The sequence below is a fragment of the Rutilus rutilus genome (assembly GCF_951802725.1).
Source record: "Rutilus rutilus genome assembly, chromosome: 15".
Taxonomy (NCBI): domain Eukaryota; kingdom Metazoa; phylum Chordata; class Actinopteri; order Cypriniformes; family Leuciscidae; genus Rutilus; species Rutilus rutilus.
Window position 1 is genome coordinate 19,103,287 of NC_140220.1, and position 22,489 is coordinate 19,125,775.

At 36.5% G+C, this 22,489-nt stretch overlaps 2 protein-coding genes and 1 long non-coding RNA gene across 4 annotated transcripts in view; 1 reads left to right on the forward strand and 2 right to left on the reverse strand.

Annotated features, from left to right (window-relative positions):
- cnksr3 (cnksr family member 3) overlaps positions 1 to 10,771 on the reverse strand; it is a 36,400-nt gene extending 25,629 nt beyond the window's left edge. Inside the window, exon 1 of one of the 2 annotated variants that reach the window (XM_084433083.1) lies at positions 10,451 to 10,771. In XM_084433083.1, coding sequence (XP_084289209.1) covers positions 10,451 to 10,502 — 52 coding nt within the window. In that variant the 5' untranslated portion in view covers positions 10,503 to 10,771. The remainder of the gene's footprint in view (positions 1 to 10,450) is intronic. The other variant, XM_084433084.1, reaches the window with a different exon arrangement.
- A 2,725-nt stretch (positions 10,772 to 13,496) lies between these two features.
- LOC311305413 lies at positions 13,497 to 14,990 on the reverse strand. Its single transcript, XR_014630009.1, has 3 exons — positions 14,880 to 14,990; positions 13,709 to 13,738; positions 13,497 to 13,603 (listed from the first exon to the last, which is right to left on the reverse strand). It is a non-coding gene; the product is annotated as an uncharacterized lncRNA (long non-coding RNA).
- Positions 14,991 to 15,609: 619 nt separating this feature from the next.
- cUnh1orf198 (chromosome Un C1orf198 homolog) lies at positions 15,610 to 22,219 on the forward strand. The gene is made up of 4 exons (XM_084433094.1): positions 15,610 to 15,949; positions 17,351 to 17,401; positions 17,489 to 18,046; positions 20,637 to 22,219. The coding sequence occupies exons 1-4, from the start codon at positions 15,635 to 15,637 to the stop codon at positions 20,691 to 20,693; spliced, it is 981 nt and encodes a 326-aa protein (XP_084289220.1). The 5' UTR covers positions 15,610 to 15,634; the 3' UTR covers positions 20,694 to 22,219.
- Positions 22,220 to 22,489: the final 270 nt, after the last annotated feature.

The following is a 22,489-nucleotide window of genomic DNA, read 5'->3' on the forward strand; positions in this document are numbered from 1 at the left end:
TAATGCATGAGCTCTTTTACGCGGGCTACATGGTGGGAAACAGCAAAGACTGTATATACACAAAGATAGTACACTCATATTACTATGAATGGGAGAAAATGCAATGCAAAATATGGTGGAATAAGTCCCACCTTCTAAATAAAAGAGCCAATTTACCCTTCGCAGCGAGTTTGATTGACAGGCGATCTGACCAATCCGCCATCCTCCAAATCCGCCATTTTGTCCAACTAAGCAGTCAGGAGAGTTAGTAGATTAACATCGGTGGATTTGAACTTGAAAAACGGTGTGTACAGACGTCTTTCCGCAGTTGAAACAACATTCCTTCTGATGTTCATTCATGTTTATTTGATGCTATAAATTAACTAGAAGGAAGAGATGATCGGTTCACGAGCAGCTTTAACTGAGGCGCTACAGCAATCTGTTACGACACATTAAAGAGCCACAAAACGGTACATTTCTTTAAATGGGATGGTTGATTATGATTTCACTTTTCTAACTTTAGTTAGTGTGTAATGTTGCTGTTTGAGCATAAACAACATCTGCAAAGATACAATGCTCAAGGTTCAAAGCAAAGCGAGATATTTGCTTTTAAAGAAATTGCTTTTTAAGGACTACAACAAACGGCTGGTAGGGACTACATGACATTCCTCCCAGGTTAGTGACATCACAAACCCTACAATTTACATAAACCCCGCCCCCCTGAACAAGATTTATAGATTATCAAGACAGAATATGCTAATCAATGACTAGAAGATAACTATACATCAGCTACATGCATTCATCATCTAACCATTCAGAAATGTCCTGTTGCTTCTACATGTTGTCACTTCTTCTTGAGTCTCTCCATCATTGACTCCTTTGACATCATCTGACTCCGGTTTGAACATAAAAGGCTAAAAGTTTTAGAAATTTTCAGTGCATGTCTGTGTGAGGTAAAATGACACAAGCTGTTGAAGCTCCGCCCTCTGTGCCGGGAGCAGCAGCTCATTTGCATTTAAAGGATCCAACACAAAACGGTGGCAACTTTAACATACTATATAAAAATGAGGTATTTTGAGTTAAAACTTCACATACACACTCTGGGGACATTAAAGACATATTTTGCAACTTGTGAAAAGGGCATTATACAACCACTTTAAAAAAGGACCAAATTTGAAAGTTGAGATTTTGTTCATATCAAAACTAACCTGAACCTGCGCTTAGGATTGCGCATGAGCACTAGCTGCTGAAAAATACGCTTTTTTTAATGCTATTTAGCATTAGAAACTAAATTTATAAGACAGTTATCAAATATGTTACCCTTGACCACAAAACCAGTCACATGGGTAATTTTTCTGAAATTGAGATTTATACTTCATCTGGAAGCTGAATAAATAAGCTTTCCATTGATGTATGGTTTGTTTTAATAGGACAATTTCTGGCCGAGACACAACTATTTGATCATCTGGAATCTGAGGGTGCAAAAAAATCGAAACATTGAGAAAATCGCCTTTAAAGTTGTCCATTTATGTTCGTGATTGTGCTGCATTCTCTCACAGAAATAAATGTTTTATATATTTATGGTAGGAGATTTACAAAATATCTTCATAGAACATGATCTTTACTTAAAGGTTGTATCAGCGATTTCAGGCCCAAAAATAAATGATCACATTCATCTAATCTTTCCTAACGATCCGCTAGCTGCCCGCCCCATAAGCAGGCCGTCAAAAAAACGCGTCTCTGTAGGCAGCCTAGGCTCTGAGATCTGCACACAAAAACAATTGGTTTCACCAACCACTCAAAACCAAAATAAATAGTGTTCCAACCAATCACCGACAGGCGGTGGGTGTTGTGAGGTTTTGCACTCGTGCACGGCTACACATCTGTTTTTGTGTGCAGATCTCAGAGCCTAGGCTGCCTACAGAGACGCGTTTTTTTGACGGCCTGCTTATGGGGCGAGCAGCTAGCGGATCATTAGGAAAGATTAGATGAATGTGATCATTTATGTTTGGGCCTTTTTTGGGCCAGAAATTGCTGATACAACCTTTAATATCCTAATGATTTTTGGCATAAAAGAAAAATCGATCATTTTGACCCACACAATGTATTGTTGGCTATTGCCACAAATATACCCGTGCGACATGTGACTGGTTTTGTGATCCAGGGTCACATATGACATGTAATCATAAGCTTGGTGATCAGTTTTGGAGAATGTAATGTTTCCCCATTCAAAGAGATTAGATCTGCACCTTAATGAAATAGCAGCCCGAGAGGCGTTTCAAAGATGGCCGCCGAGTGAAATTACTTGACCTAAAGGGACTCTGGGAAACATGATTTACATGTGATATAGGATGCAGAATTTTGATTTTTTTTTTATGGATTCAAATGTCTCTGTATTCCCCTTTTTGTTATATCAAAAAAAAAAAAAAAAAAAAAAAAAAAAGTAAATACCTAAATACGCTATCCAAAAAAAAAAAAAAAAAAAAAAAAAAAAAAAAGGGACTCTGGGAAAGAGACACTGCAAAGCTCTCTAATCATATCCACTGACCCCTCTTACATTCAAATGACTAACAAGTTCAAAAGCTCCGTATCAGAGAGCCGAAGCACCTGCGTTTCAGTTACAAATGAGAGAGTAGAGTGTCTCTCTTTCCTCCATGGCCTGTGTTTCCCTCCCCGTCCCCTGTCCCGGTGGAGTCTCTCATTAACAGAGCTGGCCTGCTTCCCATGAGAGACGGGCGCTGAGAAAGTCAGCTTGTGTACAAAAGGCAGTAGCAGTGTGTATTTTCAAAGCTATCCTACTGAGCCTTTGGAAACCTGAAGAATGTTTATTGTTCTCCGTGTGCAACTGAAACTCTTCCAAGATTCCGAAACGGTCCCGAACGTTACTCTTCCACTCCATATCGAGGCCTGCAGGAATCATACGTCAGTCCATTTTTTGCCCTTTAGAAGAAGTGTAAGAAGGGAAGTATGCAAACAAAATATTTTCACCAAAAACAAATCATGCATCACACTGAGGACTTCACAGACTGTCCTCCCTAGTGCCTGGTCAAGTAGATCCACAAATATCTTAATTTCAAAAGAGAATTAATTCATTTGTATCGCAACCACATCATTTTTTTTTTTGTACCACTAAGTAGCCACTTGCACTTTAACCTTCCATTGAATAACCATTCAAATGCCTCTCTGTTGAAAATCCAAGCTGTATCTGCATTAGGAAGCACAACAAAGAAACAGTATGACAATACTCCAGATGTACTTTTCCCTCTAGTCCAGAAACACACATGTAAGTATGCTAATTCCAGCTAAGTAATGCTAATACCAACACAATGGAAGTGCATGGCCTTGTTGTATATGTTGTTTACAAAACCTCACTTCTCAGTGGGTAGATAGATTTACCTTCAAATGTATGTGACATTAAACCAGAGTGTTATTATTCACGTTTTACTTTTTTTTTTTTTTTTTGCTGAAAGCAAAGCGCAAACCTCTCCTCACAGACGATTTCAGAAAAATCATGATTGCGACAAGCAGTAATCTCTCACAACCCAGCTAACGTTCGAGCAAGGTTTTCTCAAAGTTGTACAACTAAGTGCACTTCTTTTTCACAAGGGTTGCAAACAACTCTCGTTCTTTGTTTTTCTCTCAGTTACAATTGATAGGCTAATCGCTCAGTGCACTAACTTACCACACAGCTAGATGTTTAGCCTCATAGCTTAGCCTATAACCTAAGCAAATGGTCAGATATAGTTATATAATTTCTGTATAAATTATACATGTTTGTTTGACCAGGCATGTGGCCTTAGGCAGAACCGAATTATTGCATGCCTCACTGTCTTGCAAAGTGAAAACTGCCTTCACATAGTTAAGTTGAAAAGATGTAGAGCCATTATTGTTAAACTTCAAGTTTTAGTTTTTTTTGACAAAAGTCAATCTTGCTTTTTAGCAATAAATAGCACAAAGCTTTTCACTATCAAAACAGCCTATTCAGCTTGGCTGGCCTTGTCATTTACTAGCGTATCCACTGTTTAGCCAGCCTTCACTACGGTCAGCTCATCACTGTGGACACGTGCTCGGTTGTCTGAGCTGTGAATAAGTGAAGTTTGGCACACATTCCTCAGCCTGGGGGGTCAATAGAGGGAATGTTAGCTCCGCCCCTCCTCACCCACTAAAAACAAGTGTGCGCATGGAAAGCAAGAGTGGATGAAAGAAACATTTGGTACATTTTGGTGTCCCTTTTAATGGTGACGTGACATCAGTCTTCTTCATCGGCAGGAGATGAGGGACTAGTAACAAAGGCAGTATTGGGGGGTGGGGGAGAGAGAAAGGGAGGGAAAAGAAAATTTCCTCCATCCAGACCCTCCAGAACTCAACAAAGCATCCACATATAGTCGGCTGTCGGCCTGAAGCTCTGCTTGTGTATTCTGGGGTAATTCCAGCAGTGACATAACAGCTTCCTGTTCGAGAGAGTTTGAGCTCATTGAGACTCAATTATCCTGATGGTGCCTGAATAATACTGTTGAATAGGGACACTCTCTTTTTGCAGTTGTCAAATAATAAAAAAAAGGATTTATTTCACATGCGACATATATCAGAAATCATACATAAGTCTTACAGTTTTTCTCAGTCGCTTTGGTGCATTCATGCAATTGATTATGTACAATTGTCTGCGGTTTCCTACATTATCAGTTGCTAATGCCATTTTGCTCAAAATGTATTAAATAGTTCTCTGTGCAATAGTCTTCCCCCTCAAAACATCTAGTCATTAGTTAATCATATAAGTCATTAAATGCAAAATGGTTGATCTAGTTGTCATAGACTGTCAAGCATATTTTCTACACATTTATATTAGACTTTTTGTAAATGTGCCATGAATTGATGAATGCGAATGCAGGCGAATCTTGACTTTCACCAATGAAGAGAATGTAGATCAACCAATGAGAAACCAGTTCTCTGAAATAGCTCAAAGTTGCATCTCATGAACCTTCAATTGTCAAGCATATATACAGTGCTGCATGCAAAAGCAAAGTTCTGCCTAAGGGGTCTTTCCTATGTTTGCCTTTCTAATGTTGTATTTTCGCCTTTGTGCCCCTATTTCTTTTTCTTTTCTATATCACAATAATATTGTAATGTTTTGTTTTTTTGTCAGACCACTAGTAAAGTTGTAACTGTGAATCCTCTCCAGTCTCTTTCAATCAATAACTCACGTACAGTAGTGTGTAAATTTGTACTTTTGAAATGGATATATGGCATACAGAAGAAGCGCAGCTTTGTACATTTCAATACAGTAACTGTCATCCAAACAAGCCATAGTTTACATCAGGTAATAGTAACAGAGTGCAGTGTTTTATTGACAACATGACTAAGCATTTTGACTGTCTTATCCGTACACAATGACACAAGGACTTGTCATTCTGATGGCATTGACGTTCATTGACACAGATATTTACTTTTGAGAGATGAACTAATGATTTTGAGCAAGAGACTGGCTTTTGCAGGTAATCCATGGTGTTTTGCTATTTGTACGAATTGTTTTGAGAAATGCACTTACTGTTTTGCAAATGTCGAGGATGATTCGAGAAATGTACCAAAGCGACAGAGAAAAACTGTAAAGGTGCAGTAACACAATCTAAAATTATGATTATAGGATATTTCGGGGGAAATATGAAGTGTAGGATATGGCCCCTTTAAAACTCATAGATAAGTGGTGCTAATCCATAAAGAAGTGTAAAAGCAGAGTCAGGTTATGAGAGTACATCAGCTTGCTAATAAGTCATCTTAAGTAAGTCATCACCTGCTGTAAGCAGCTGCAAGTCAAGCCGAGGCATTTCTCAGCAGTTACATGTGCCACAGGAATGAAATAAGCTATATGAACTTGGAATGAACTGGGATGGACAGATGGAAAGATAGAGACAGACAGACAGCCAGACCAATAGATAGAGACAGACAAATAGACAGACATATATACCAATAGACAGACAGACAGACAGACAGACCAATAGATAGAGACAGACAGACAGACAGACAAATAGACAGACAGACAGACAGATAGACAGACAGACAGACAGACAGACAGACAGACAGACAGACAGACAGACAGATAGATAGACAGATAGACAAACAGACAGACAGACAGACAGACAGACAGACAGACAGACAAATAGACAGACAGACAGACAGATAGACAGACAGACAGACAGACAGACAGACAGACAGACAGACAGACAGACAGACAGACAGACAGACAGACAGACAGATAGATAGATAGACAGATAGATAGACAAACAGACAGACAGACAGACAGACAGACAGACAGACAGACAAATAGATAGAGACATAGATAGAGACAGACAGACAGATAGACAGACAGACAAATAGATAGAGACAGACAGACAGACAGATAGATAGACAGACAGATAGACAGACAGATAGATAGACAGACAGATAGATAGATAGACAGACAGACAGACAGACAGACAGAGAGACAGATAGATAGACAGACAGACAAATAGATAGAGACAGACAGACAGACAGACATACAGATAGACAGACAGACAGACAGACAGACAGACAGATAGACAGACAGACAGACAGACAAATAGATAGAGACAGACAGACAGATAGATAGACAGACAAATAGATAGAGACAGACAGACAGATAGATAGACAGACAAATAGATAGAGACAGACAGACAGACAGACAGACAGATAGACAGACAGATAGATAGACAGACAGACAGACAGACAGATAGACAGACAGATAGATAGATAGATAAACAGACAGATAGACAGAGAGATAGACAGACAGACAGACAGACAGACAGATAGACAGACAGATAGACAGACCAATATATAGAGACAGAAAGATAGACAGACAGACGGACAGACAGCCTTGGGGTTTGTCTGCCAGGACTGTCACCTGTCTCCTCTTTACTGGAATGGGGCGGAGCTAAAGTGTGTTTGTGTCTGTGTGTGTATGAGTCAGAGTCAGTGTTGCTTACAAAGACGAAACTGCCGTCTCCGCCTGATACACAAACAGTCCAACCGCAGTCACGCAACTCACACATGTGTGACAACAATTCATGGACGAGTCCCAAATGAACCGACAACACAACGATGAGTCTGTGTTAACGTGATGATGTCAGGAAGGTGTGGCCAGGATGTACAGAGGAGATTTAATCACTGAAAGGAAAAACTCGTCCTCTGTATTGAGTGAAGTATGTCCGTCTGGTGAAATATGCGGGCGTGTTCCTGCACGATTCCCGCCGATAGCAGATCATTACATCAACAGCTTCAGGCAATGTGGCATATTTTCAGCCCAATGTATTTCTCCACCTGATTCATGTGAATTGCATATGGGTTACACATATGCAATATGTGATACAGAATGTGAAAGCAGCACTTATTGTATTTAACCGAGGAGGGGACTCAAACATATTTGTATTGCTAAGTCCAAATGTCATTGAAACTGCAGTCACGTTTGGCTAATTATCCACTAATTTCCTGCAGATTGCTTCAAAAGCAAACAGTTTTTATGGCTAATAACATACATACCAGGGTGCAGAAACCTGTCGACTGGGAACCGGTGTGTGTGAGTGGTTGGTGTGAGCGTGACCTCATGAGGGCATGTAAACAGTCAGTAACGGTTAGTAATGCTGCTAGTTTTTATCAGTAACTCCAGGATTCAAATGTAAACACAAGGCCGCATGCTTGAGTCCTGGATCTGTGACGTTTACTGATTCGCTGGGAAACCAAATATATTAACTATATAACTCTAAGTATAGTGTTTATATATTTTTTTAATTCTTCTGCACTTTCTATTCATCAAAGAATCCTGAAAAAATGTATCACAGTTTCCACAGAAATATTAAGCAGCACAACTGTTTTCAACTGTGAATAATAAATGTTATTTGAGCAGCAAATCATCATATCAGAATGATTTCTGAAGGATCATGTGACACTGAAGACTGAAGTAATGATGCTGAAAATTCTGCTTGGACACACAAATAAATTACATTTAGAACATAAAACTCCATTTTCTCCATAGGGAAATTGATTTTGAACGATAACTTACAAACCTTTAAAAGACAAACCTACTGTGAGCTACAAGGTTGTTAATCAATGGTATTTGCTTCTGCTGAAGCCGTTAGCCTGCATTATTTCAACTTAGTTTTAAAATAATCATGTTGAACAGTGGAATTCCTGGTGAACATCTACATTACCCATGATGCTGTACAGAAAATTACACCAATCAGAGAGTCGAAAAAAGCAACACACTTTAGCTCCGCCCACTCCCATGAAGCACTGCGAATGATGTAATCGAGTCGGTCGCCAAATACTTAAATATTTTTAAATATATATGTGTATTTTACAATAAACAAAGTATATTGATTTTACATAATATAATCAACATTTCTAAATGAGTAGTTTCATGTTTCTCCATCGTTTTTTAATTCAGTTATGCTGTTCGCAATGCTTCATGGGATTGTAGTTCTTTCCCATCACTAAACTGAACGCACAGTCCTGTACCTATGTGTTTTGATCCGATTTTCAAAAACTTTTTTGCTTCAAATCAAAGTTTGTAGTGTTGTGATTCACCTCGTGGCTTCGTTCGTAGCTTATGACGCTTTAACAAAGACTTTTTAATAATCTCTATGGGAAAAATTAAAGGAAAAAACTTCCGGAACCAGCGTCGCTGATAAAGGGGACGGGCGCTAATGCACTCTATTTTCAGCCAGTGTTGATTAACAGAAATATACAGACTGATATGTCTGTTTTCATCCAGTTAGTTTAATGATGGCAGCTGGTCCTAGATCAGTACACTTGCTTTAAGCCATGCTAGAGACCCCAGTATATCACATCTGTTGACTTCAGCATTGTCTGAGGCAGCTTTTATTGTCTCCAACTGGCGTCAGGAGAGATACGCTAGTCCTTCATTAGCATTAGCCAACTTTTACCAGAGTCTGAACAGCAGGTTTAAGGACCTTTAAGGTGGTTCAGTTTATAATTAGATGCATCTGCTGAAAAGTTCTCTCTATTTAGATGTGTGAGAATGGCTTGGACCAAAACCATCTCAGAAGTCTTTCACATCTCATGACCAGACATTTCTGGTTAGCAGAGAATTATAGGTATTTCATATTGTGGACGCTTTACTCAAGGTCTCTGCTAAGTGAAAGTTTTTTTGTGGTTTTTATGTTGTTTCAGGCATTTGGAGCAGGATGGAGAGCATGTATGGAAACGTAATAATTGCAACACACAAATAATTGCAAGACTTCCAGAATTAAACAAGGATGTAATATGTTTGGTCTAACAGAGACAATTCATGACATATGTTGCATTAACCTCATCAGCATTTTCATCACTGTCATATCCGCTATAACTCTAACAATCAATGAATGACATGGAAATGGAAATAATGCCTAAAACAGTTCTTAAAATGACCCATAATGATGTATTACATCGTTTACCATTGAAATAAGTGCTAACAACATTGACATTCAAATGACCAACAACAAGAAGTCCAACCTACACTAAGTAATTTGCTTATATGCAAATAAATGATTGACTCTTCAATGGAATAATGTACAGGGAGTTAAAATTTCCATTCCTGCAATGTATCACTTTTTTTTTTTGATAAATTAATCACCAAAACTAACCACAGTTAAACAATACCACCAACTGATATTGTAATATTTGCAGTGGATAGTTTATGTAAGGATGGTGTAATTATAATATAATGACTGAACTATTAAACACTATAACTTAAAATTGTTGTATCACAAAACTGTAAACAACACTCTATGCATGGTCTCTGTTGTCGGATATGAAAGGTTTGGCAGAAGTTTAGTTTCGATTATATGCTTTGGGAGGAAAAAATAAACATTTGAGTTTCTGTGTTTGGTTAGGGATGTAGATTTTGCCCTTACAAACATTTACCATGGTAATCATAGTTTCTTACAGAAGTTACTATTCACTGTCAAAAAAACAACAAAAAAAACATATATACTGTATATATATATATATATATATATATATATATATATATATATATATATATATATATTGTTTGCTTAACTTAAAAAAAGTGAGTTACCTGGTTGCCTTAAAATGTTTAGTTCATTGAAATTAAAAATTGGAGTAAATACAACAAAGGAGATTGATTTAATAAATAGAAACTCAAAATATTGTTATCTGAACAACATTAATCATCTAAGTTGATTCGACTAAGATAAAAAAGTTGTGATAAATAATGAAAATAATTTTTACAGTGTTATTTTTAAAATAAAATGCAAATACTTAATGTGTCTATATATATATATATATATATATATATGTTCTTAAACTGTTAATAAGACAATAGTATATTGTAAAGTAAACTATAGCATAGCATTTTTTACGTACATAAAGTAAATTAATTAAATGAAGTGTGTATTATTAAAGTGGTTTAAATTCGAGAACCAAGTAATTTAGTTCGTACCTCTGATCCAGTCCACAACCTGAGTCGCTGTCCACTTGGTTATCGGCTCCATTCTTCTATTCAGATGTTCAGAAAGTTTCGGCCAAGTTCTCAAACTCACTAAAGTGAAATAAAGTTTCCCACTTGAGCGTCCTTTCTCATCTCTAACTACTGAACACTGATGATCGGATCACAGGAACAACACTGAAGCTCGACACACAGACCGAAACTAGAGAGAGAGAGAGAGAGAGAGAGAGAGAGAGAGAGAGAGAGAGAGAGAGAGAGAGAGAGAGAGAGAGAGAGGCGGATCATGTTACACTCAAAGGTCAAATTTATATCGCTGCTAAATCGTCTGAATGGGGCAGTGAGGGTCAAACACATGACTCGCCGTTTCATGTCAGAAACTTTATTCCTAAACATCTGAGGTCAATTTAGAAGTCTGTAATGTCTCAAAACATTAAAAAAGGCATAGGTTCGGTTCGGTAAGATGTTTTGTTTTTGAAAGAAGTCTCTTCTGCTCACCAAGGCTGCATTTATTTTATCGAAAATACAGTGAAAACAGTATTGTGAAATATTGTTACATAAAAAATAAAAATAAAGTTTTCGATTTTAATATAGCCTTTTTCTTTATCCCTGTCATCAAAGCTGAATTTTCAGCATCATTACTCCAGTCTTCAGTGTCACATGATCCTTTAGAAATCATTATAATATGATGATTTAACGATTCTTCTTTTTCTTCTTCTTATTATTATCAATGTTAAAAACAGTTTTGCTGCCTAATATTTTTGTGGAAATCATGATACATTTTTCAGCATTCTTTGATGAATACTGAGTTCAAAAGAGCAGCAAGTATTTGGAATATTTTTTTCAACAATTGTAAAAATATTTTCTGTCACTTTTGCACAATGTCCTGCATCCAGTCGTGTATTATAGGCTATTATATTAATGTATATTGAAAATATCAAATATATATATATATATATATATATAATGCTTACAATAAATTCTAAAATCACAATAGATAAATACAACAATATTTAATATTTTTTTAATTAACAAAGACTTTTTTTTTTAGATTATTTTTTTTTTTAAATAAATTAAAAAATGTATTGCTTTTAATAAATAAATATATGTTTTATATATTATAATATTATACTTAATATTAGATTAAAATATTATTTATTATATATTTATATTATCAGATGTCTCCACAGCACCTGGCATTTCTCACTCTTGTTATTACATTAAATTCATGTTGTATTTCTTTACATGCAGGACAAAATAGGCTACTGAATCTTTTTGGACAGTGCATGCAATATCCTGGGAGCTAAATAACGGTAAAACATTTCAATTATGTTCATATAACTTTTCTAATAAAGTTGTGAATGGGAATGACTGAAACTGGTTTGGGTATTTGAGTTTGAGGTTTCCCTGTGAAAGCCCTTTATTTGAATCGCACCACCCTCTACTGGCCAGAATTTAAAAGTACATATGAAAAACCTTCCTCTGACCAAGTCCCCCTGTAGTCAATAATTGTATATCTTAAAACGTATCTTTGATCACCAAAATCACATATTTAATGTTTTTTTTCCTTTAAATTTTTTTTCTTCTTCATGCCTTAAAATAGCTTGAATGTAACTCTACACCCTTGCCTCACTTAGTATACACGGTTCTATGCAAATTAGCCCCACCTCCACTCACACCAGCTCAGAGATCCACTCATTGACGATCACACGTTGATCTGATTGGTTACAAGGTAGTTTGTGACGTCAGATACACCAGCGATTTCAAAACGCGTTTTTGAGACTGTCTTTGGTTCATTGCAGTTTTAAAGAGAAAATACTCAGCAATGGTGTTGACTTTTGAATTTGCACGTTTTTTTTTTCTTAAAGCATATTAAAAACACCATATAGCCTAGACATAAACAACATTGAATAGGCCTACTTTATTTTCACCACAGGGGGACTTGTGATTTTGTGAACCCTTGAATTCAATAGTCATCTGTAAGTAAATGCATTTTTTTTTGTTTTATAGTAAATTGTAGTAGTATTTGTTCATAGTATTCGAATTTCTGCTACAGTTCTCATTTTTCCTCCATTATTATGCACCTGCATGCAATAAAAGCAGGTTTTCATACTTTTAAGGCCCGTTCACACCAAGCACGATAACTATAAGATAACGATAAAGATAACTATATATGCGTCCACACCAACGACCGATAACGGTCTTTTTATTCTAAGCACGCGCGCGCCGCCCCATTTTAAATGCGCGAGACCTTTAAATTAGAATGGATTCTGATTGCCTGTCAGTGTTTTATCGTTTGACAGCTGGAAAAAAATCGTTCTGAAAGTGATCCCAACGATATCGTTCCTCATATCTTTATCGTTATAGTTGTGGTGTGAACTCTGTTATTCTTTAATATGGAGAACGATTTTTAGAATTATATCTTTATCGTTATCTTTATAGTTATCGTGCTTGGTGTGAACGGGCCTTTAGTTTATTATTTTAGTACTTAAACAAACTAAACAAAAAATGAGAAATACTGAAATAAAGTACGATCACGTTTCTTATATATTTGATTTCAGTTAATGTTTATTTTATTTAACTATAACAACCCTGACTCATAACATCAACATTTAACATTTCAGCTGTATGTATTTATGGTAATAAATCACTGAAAACAAGCAATGTGCTTTATTATAACATATAAAACATTTAAAAGTTTGGCTTTTGATCATTTTCAAAAACAAAATGAAAAAATAAAGTAGAACTATTGAAAAACAAATGTCTCAAAAATATCTTATCATATAGGCTAAAACACGTTTCACTTGTTTAAAAATAAAGAGTGTGTGTCTGGACTACACATCAGAGGAGCATCTTTCTTAGTCATTTCAAGAAGAAAGTAAAAACAATATGATGTAGAAAACTATAAAATCTCTATGGTGGGAAAACATGGGTCTATTGCACAACACATGCTTTGGCGCTGTGCTGTTCTGAACTCAGCTGTGCCTCACATATGGCGGTCACACACGCCTGCTGCTCTTCTGCTCCCTCGGCCCGCAGCGTGAAGGTGCGTTTGCTGTCCTTTGGTGTGATTGTGCAGCCTAATGTCCCATCATCACCCTCCAGCATCTCCACCTTTGCTCCAACCAGATTAATGGCCTTTTCTGCTGACTAGACAACAATTACATAGGAGCAGTTTAAAAATGTGTACCGTTGGTTGATGGGAAAAGAAAAGCATTTTTTTCTGTGTGTGCCAGTGTTAAAGGGATAGCTCACCCAAAAATGAAGATGTTGTCATCACTTAGCCTACTCGGAAAAGAAAAAAAAAAATTCTATGTGTGCCAGTGTTAAAGGGATAGCTCACCCAAAAATGAAAATGTTGTCATCACTTACTCACCCTCAAGTTGTTCCAAACCTGTATGAATTTATTTCTTCTGCTGAACACCAAAGAAGATATTTTGAAGAATGTTGATACTCAGACAGTTGATGGACACCATTGACTTCCATAGTAGGAAAACAAAAAAATACTATGGAAGTCAATGGGGCCCAACAACAGTTTGGAATGACATTCCTCAAAATATCTTCTTTTGTGTTCAGCAGAAGAAATAAATTCAGGTTTGGAACGACATGACGCCGGTGAGTAAATGATGACAGAATTTACATTTTGGGGTGAACTATTCCTTTAAGGCCCGTTCACAACAATGACGATAACTATAACAATAATAATGGCACAAAGAAACGATATCACGATGATTTTTTTTTTTTTTTTTTTTTTAGCTGATGAATGATAAAAAACATTGACAGCCAATCAGAATCCATCCTGCTTTAAAGGGATAGTTCACCCAAAAATGAAAATTCTGTCATCATGATCATTTACTCACCTGCGTCATGTCGTTCCAACTTTCGGTCATCTTTGAAACACAAATTAAGATATTTTTAATGAAATCTAAGAGCTTTCTGTCTCTCCAATAGACAGTCTCTTTATTAACTTTTTGAAGCGTCAAAGTGGTAACGTTAGTTGCTTAGCTGTCTATGAAGGGACAGAAAGCTCTCAGATTTCATGAAACGGTCTTCATTTGTGTTCCGAAAATTAAAGAACAGTAATTTTCATTTTTGGCTGAACTATCACTTGAAAGAGCTCGCGCACAGTATCTTAAAGGCGGGAACGGGCCTTTACAGGCTCATAACGAAGAGCGTATCCATAAGCAGGCGTTGCCATGGTAACTTAACAACAACATGGCGAGAAGAAACTCAATCCGTGGCATTTACATATTAATTATTTAACCGGCTAAAACAGTATCTGAACTAGACCGCATCCACACCACTCTGGCAGGTGTGCTGAAGTTTAATGCTGATAAGCTGATTACTGTTATAAGTTTCTTAAGAGTCCGGCAGGACTACGAGACTCAATGATGATGATGAGCAAAAAGGCATCATTAACTCTTACCTTTTCATTACAACCATAGATAAGCTGCCCATCTCTGATTTGAAACCATACCAATTCCCAGCGCCCGGTGTAGCGCGTTTTCTTAAATAACCATCCTTCTTTCCACCCGTCTTTTTCTTTTGGATGGTTTTCATCAGTTGTGCCGTTAGAGGTCGCCGCTTCTGAAGCCATTACTCCGAGACGTTCTTCTTCACGACATAATAAAAGCCTTTTATTTTTTATGTAGTTAGAAAGAATCTATTTTTTTACAGTCTATGGAAAGAATATACAGAGTAGATGGAAGAATATAAAGTAAATTAAAATATAAATAATTAAATGTATAAATAATGACAACAAATATGCTATTTTAATTAAATAGTAAAACAATACAACATTACACTAAATGTCGTTTTTAAATGTAATACAATATACTTGTTTGTTTACAGGGTTCGGTAATATCAGGTTTTTTTTTTATTTTATGCAAATATCTAGACTGGAATATTTAATTAAGCAACGTTGAATCAAGTTACTACTGGTGAGTTTAATATCTATTGAATATCTATTAAAACTCTTATTCAGAAATTATAAACGACTGGAAAGGTAATGGAAAAGTCAATTTGTTTATTTGTTGTTGCTTGCCTATGTCCAAAAAGTTACGTTAAACCCAAATGTAACATTTTAAAGATGCATTTTAATCTAACAAAAGAGTTATTTGGGATAAACTAAACTAAAAGTCTTTTGTGTACGTCAGCGTCGTTAGTCCGGCTGTTGAGGAAATGGCGGCCGCGGCGATGGCAGGAGCTGTGGCGGATCTTCCGCACGTCACGGAGGCCAAAAAGATGGAGTACTTCTCCTCCATCAACTCCATGGCCCGTAAGATTATGCAGGAGAGGGAGAAGATAAAGGAGAGGTTCGGTTCGGATTGGGATCAGATGAGCCCGGTCGAACAGGACACGGCGATAGACAACGGGATGATGGACCCGCGGATCCGGGCTCGGTACGCCATGCACCGGGTGGACCGAGACGAGGTGATCTGCTACCCGAAACTCCTCATCCAGACCGGGCAGAAGACCGTACACTTCGGAGAAGAGGTGCTTGTGTTTTGTATTGACGTGTTAAGTTAGAGCGCTTATTGTCGGTCCAGTGTTGACTTGCTCTAACGTTAGTCATTTAAGGCTGGTCAATCCCTAACAATTAATTATATTATACTAAAAACAAACCTTAAAACAGACTGTCCGCTGTTAATTAATGTTTTTACTTGCTTATCTTGTATTATTCATGACAATAATTGATTTTCTTTATCTTTACAAAAATATGCCTGCTCACAAGACCTTATCTCTGAGCTAAAAATCTATATAAGTTAAGTCTAAATTAGATTGTTTACTAGTAAACAAATATTTTAAACCATCTTCTAAAAAATTGTAAGCAAAATATATATTCATTGTCAACTTAAATCAAAAGTTCCATTTAAGGTAAGTTGTTTACTAAACTTGTGTATTATAAATTAAAGTTTACTAGACAAAACCCTCAGGATTTTCAGGGTTAAGTGTATTAAACAAATCTCTGTCAACTTTCAATAACTTTGTTTAAAATCTCGCATATTTCAGTGAATTAATCTGTGTAATTAGCAGATAAGTGTCAAATAGCTATACATTAAGCTTAATGTATAGATATTTGACACATATCTGCTAAGTAAACGGATTAGGCTAATTCACTGAAATTTGCGAGATTTTCAATAATTGAATTACTAAACCGATTAATTCACAAAAATTTATGAGATTTCAAATAATTTAATTACTAAACAAATCTTTGCCATAAAATCTATAATAAAATGTCTCTTAAGAAACTCGAGCCCAGATATCTGTAATACTCTTTACGATTTATTTTTATTTTTATATATAGTACAGTTAAACCGGCTACTAAACAAATCTAAGACAAATATATACAAATATATAGCCTAAATGTCCAATTTCTTTATTTCTGGTTACTAAATATGTCTAACAAATATTGATAAATTCAAAATTGTATTAAACTTATATAAATTAAACTTTTTATTAAGTTTCTATCAACGATTTATTAAACAAATCTGTGCCACATCAATAAATTATGTATTAGGTTGAGTGATGCAGTTAAACTGGCTTCTAAACTAATCTTAGACGTGTCAACTAAATAAATGTCACATTTCTATAAATGTTCACTGAACATCTCTTAAAATTCTATATATTAAAATGTTTACTGTCTGTACCAATTATATGTAACATTAAAGTAAATTCACTATTTATGTAGATTAAACTTTCTACTCTATCAAATATAACAAATCTGTCAATTATGTATTAGATTTTGGGTTAGACTTGCATTTTTTTTATTGTGTACAATAAAATTCTTAATAAAATTTTTTTTTTATCTCTATTCAGAACAGAAGCAAAAATGACATTAAACAAGTGATGTTGCATCTTACGGCATGTTAAAATCTCTGTCTCCCCTGTTTCAAGGACTTAACTTGGCAAGATGAGCACTCGGCTCCCTTCTCTTGGGAGACCAAGGCAAGTAGGCCACCTCTGCTAAAAATACATTCTCAATTTGCTAGCAAAGTGCAAACAAATGTGATTCAGCCCTTCCCTTCCTAACAGAGTCAGATGGAATTCAGCGTGATCTCCGGCGCAACAGAACCAGCCATTCCCTCCTCCGTGAACGAATCCAAACCCAAGACCTCTCAGAGTGCCAAACTGCCCAGCAACGACGAGTCCTCCTTCTGGAAGATCAGCGCTGAGCGCTCCAGGTTAGAAGGCGAGAAGGCTGAGTTTCAGTCTCTGACGCCCAGCCAGATCAAGTCTCTGGAGAAAGGCGAGAAGCCTTTGCCCTCGTACCTGAGGCCCGAGTCTGGGCCGAGGGAGTCGGAGGAAGCACCCGCCCCGCGGCCGGTTAAACAGAGAGCCCCCAAACCTCACGCTCCTCCTCCGCCCGTCCCCATCAGCGTGACCCCTGTGGCGATCAGCGTGACCCCAACACCTCCGGCCCCCGGGTCCTCGTCGCAGGAAGGGTGGGAGAGGGCCCAGAGCACCCTTCCTTCTGTAAGCAGCACTACGGATGATGTGTTCAGTCCTGGTCTGGTCACCAGGTCTTCCTCTCAGTCCAACAGCACAGTCAAAGATCAAGCCTCGCCCGCCGCCAGTCCTACATTCGCACAGGTTAGACCCTCATCTCATATACAGTAGTCAACATTTGAAGTGGAGCAAAAAAGTTAATCAAAGTTGTCCTAAGACAAGAACGGGTATTGTTAAAAATTCTTGTATAACTTTGATGAAAGGTTGACTTACTGTAGTTACAGGGCTCCAATCTACGACTGAATGGTCACCTTTAAATTGTTAAAGCTTTATGAATTCATTTGATTACTGTTACTGATTACTGTTTTTAACAATACGTTTGTGTTAAATCATAAAACAAAGAATCCAGAAACATTTAAAAAAGATGAGACAGATTTTCAGGGGAACAAAAACAATATATAAATTATTAAAATTGTATGAATTAAATTGATTAGTCATCCTATTTGATTATTAAAAATTTAATTCAACCATTAGAAATGGAATCCAGAACAAATTAAATCTAAAACATGGAATTTGTGAAAAAAATGCAATGAAATTTGGGAAAACTTGGACTCTACCTTTTAAAAATGAATGACGTTCTCAAAAAGAAATCCTTAATTAGTTTGGTAGAATCTCTTATAATTATTTCTTATGAAAATGTTAAATATTTTAACAACTTACACCTCTTATGCTGTCAAAGCGAGTAATTGCGATTAATTGCATCTAACATAAAAGTTTGTTTATATATGTGTGTGTGTGTGTATGTGTATATATATATATATATATATATATATATATATATATATATATATTAGGGGTGGAACGGTACACAGAAGTCACGGTTCGGTTCATACCTCGGTTCAGACATCACGGTTCGATACAATGGAGGGAAAAGCAAAACAAAAATGCAGAAGGCTTGTGCATGTCTCAGGCTGTACCACCAAAGGAAAATAAATGTCATAAGCCTTGTATTTTTTAAATAAGTTTTATTAATAAAGTAAAGGTATAGAACCAGTTTATTTGTAGTGCACTGACGATAGTGTTATATAATTAGTTTATTAATTAAGACAAAAAGACCTTGATATATGTTTGGTAATTGTACCTGAATGAATTGAAAATTAATTTGCTACATTTCAGATTAATATATTTGTTTTCCTTAATTTTAATTAACAGTAACTTAAACACTTTGCAGTTTGAATGATGTCCTGTATAGGCCTAAACAAAATGATGGAGTGTGTTTTTATGTTTCCACTGTTCGATCGCGCCTGCGCCACACACACACACACACAAATATAAGTAAACACTTTGCGACTTTTCGATTGCGCCCGTGCCTCTCTCTCTCTCTCTCTCACACACACACAACATATACCAGCATTGCAATCTTTACATCGCAGCTGCTTCAGAGCTAAAACGGGGCCACAGATTAGGTGTCCCTAAAGAACCTGCGTATCTAACAATAGTTCCGCATTACATTACATTAATTTGTACGCGAGTTTTATTTATTTTTATACCGTGTATTCTCCGTGTAAATTTATGCACCGAACCGTGTGACGCCCGTACCGTTTCGGTTCAATACGAATACATGTTCCACCCCTAATACATACACACACACATATAAACAAACTTTTATGTTAGATGCAATTAATCGATTTAAATTACATCCCAATTCAGAGGCTGCGGACACGGGGGTCAGCCCTATGTTCCCATGGCCCTATGTTCCCACATTTCAAATTTTTTTTTTTTTACGATTTGTCTAAACCCCAGTTACGGGTAGGTTTAGGGGTGGGGTCAGGGGTAGGCCATTTGTGGGAACATAGGGCTGTGGGAACATAGGCATGATCCCCGGACACGGACTTAAAAAGCCACATCTTTGAAGTCCGCTAAGGTTGAACCGAGCATTGTTAAAATAAGTAAACATTTGAACTGCTTTAAAGTATTTTTTTATTATTATTATTATTTTTTTTTTACTTTTGTGTCGTTAGATATTCAAGAAAGTTGAAACCAAATACTTGCAATTAAAAGGGTAATCCAGTATTTTCTCTAAAGAGAAAATCCAGTCATCACCGGCATGCAATGAATCTTGGGATTGACTATTTCCAAAGGATCCACTTGTTCTATCCTTCGCAGCCCAGGAAAAGAAGGGGCCGATTTGTAGGTTGTATTTGAAGGAGCCTTCGAATTGCAATGACCTTCGTCGCTTCGCTGTGACACATTCGGCCCTTCAAGTGCAGCTTTCGAAGGATGCAGCCTCTGAATTGGTACACAGCTTGTGTGTCAAGCTCAATAAGTCTCTTAGAATAACCTTTTTATGACAAAGTTAGTAGGTTCAGGTTGTAAAATATGTGGTGTAACTGCCAAAAACCTAATGATACTTATGAATTATGTAATATTTGTAAAACAATACTTAAAAAGCACCTTGGAAAAAATATATTTAAAAGTATGTATTTATGGTTTGAGAAAAGTGTTTAACTTTTACTTGGTTACACCCTTTTCTGAGTAATTAAACTGAGTAATTGGTGTAAATGTTTTTCAAAACCATATGAAACCAACATGAACACACAAGTACATGTCTAAGAACTTGGCACATGCATTTTGAAATGTATATTTAAAAATATATATATATATATTGACACTTGTAAATCAATTAGTCATTGATAAACCATAAATTGTTTTTTCCTTTTTTTTTTTTTTTCAGTTCAACACAAGCAACAATATCCTGAAGACTGGATTTGATTTCTTGGATAACTGGTAATGCCTGAAGAACCCATTCTAGATTACAGGACCTACAAGCACCATGAACACTTACACTACAGAACACTTTCCTTTTAAATACATATGCTTTAGTAGTTCATTTATAGTGCATCAATATCTCTACAACTGTATTCAGATCTTTATCTGACCTCATCTCACCGGTTAGAAGTTACTGAATGCATGAGCTATGATACATTGGGTAGGATTTTGAATCTTCTACCCTTGTTTATGTTGGTTTGGTTTCCCATTGTTATGTTGTTCTGAACTGTGGTACGTTTTGCACACATTTTCCCCATCAACATTAGAACCACCAAAAGCTGTTTATAATTGCAGCCAGGAAACAAAGTTTGAAATCTTAAAGGGATAGTTCAGCCAAAAATGAAATTTCTGTTATTAATTACTCGCCCTCATGTCGTTCCAAAGCCGTTCAGAAATCCATTCAGAAAGCTCTCGGATTTCATCAGAAATATCTTAATTTGTGTTCTGAAGATGAACGAAGGTCTAACAGGTTTGAAACGACATGAGGATGAGTAATTAATGACAGAATTTTTGGGTGAACTATCCCTTTAAAGTTGCAGAACAATGTTTTGATTTTGTTTGGTGTTACTACCAAACTGGCACAAAATAGTTAATCAGTACCAGCCAATTTCTATATTGCATTCACATCAACCATGAATTATACTGTGTTTTACAATACACCGAACCCCAAAAACCCCTCTTTAGACTCGAGTTTAATTCCTTTGTGCGGAGTTTAAGAAGTTCGGAAGAGAAGATATGTTACTTATGGTCGTAAATTCAGATCTACTCTAAAACCACTAGTGTGAATGCCACATCACCGTCACTGCCATAAATTTGTATCTATATTTATCTAGACCTTGATACTAGTGTTAAGATGCTTCACTGTACATTGATTAATAAGGACCTAAACGAGACACCGTAGCGCTAGCATGGTTTTGAGATGACTTGCGCCTTGCTTGTTTTGTAGACTTTTTATATGCGTGCTGCTTTCATTGTATGCTTTCTTTGTCTCTTTCCTGTAGCCCAGTACACCAGAGATGACTTAAAAACTTTAAAGCAATAGTTAAAATCTCCTTTCTTTGTTAGGCCCGAAACATACACCACACAAGTACGCAAACGTAGTCAACATTTAACATGCATTGCAATACTGTGGAGGTAACAAACTCCAGTACTCAAGGGGGCGATAGTGTACACCTTCTGCACCATTAAAACTGAATGTGCTATTATTCAGGTAGCTAGCTAAAAACACGTAGACAGTTTAATAATAACTTGCGTTTGATGATTTCAAACCGCTTGGTTTTTCCGAATGCAACAACTTGTGAAATCAAGCACATACTTGCCTGTCGTATGATTCAGGGCTTAACTAACTAGGTTTTCAAGGGTAGATATAATTTTTGGAGCTTTGTTGCGAGATGTTTTCTCTTGAATACGAAATACGTGGCCTGGAGCCAGTGTTTATGCATTCATATATCTGTAATGCAAAATAACTACAATAAAATTATGACACTCTCATGTTGCTTGTCTCGTTCTTCACTTGGTTGGTAGGGGGCAGTGCAGCGCTAATGTAAAACAACTGCTGCATAGATGGAGTTCTACTCATAAATCCCATGACAGTTTTCTGCCGTTTGTCAAATATTTAAAGAGGTCACACTGTCCGCTGTGTTATTTATTTTAATAAAATATGACTGTTGGATGTGCGTAATATACTCGTATTAGAATTTTATTCCCTGGGTAGTAATTTTTATTTTGGGGGATTGACGTTATTGCTTCACATATTCT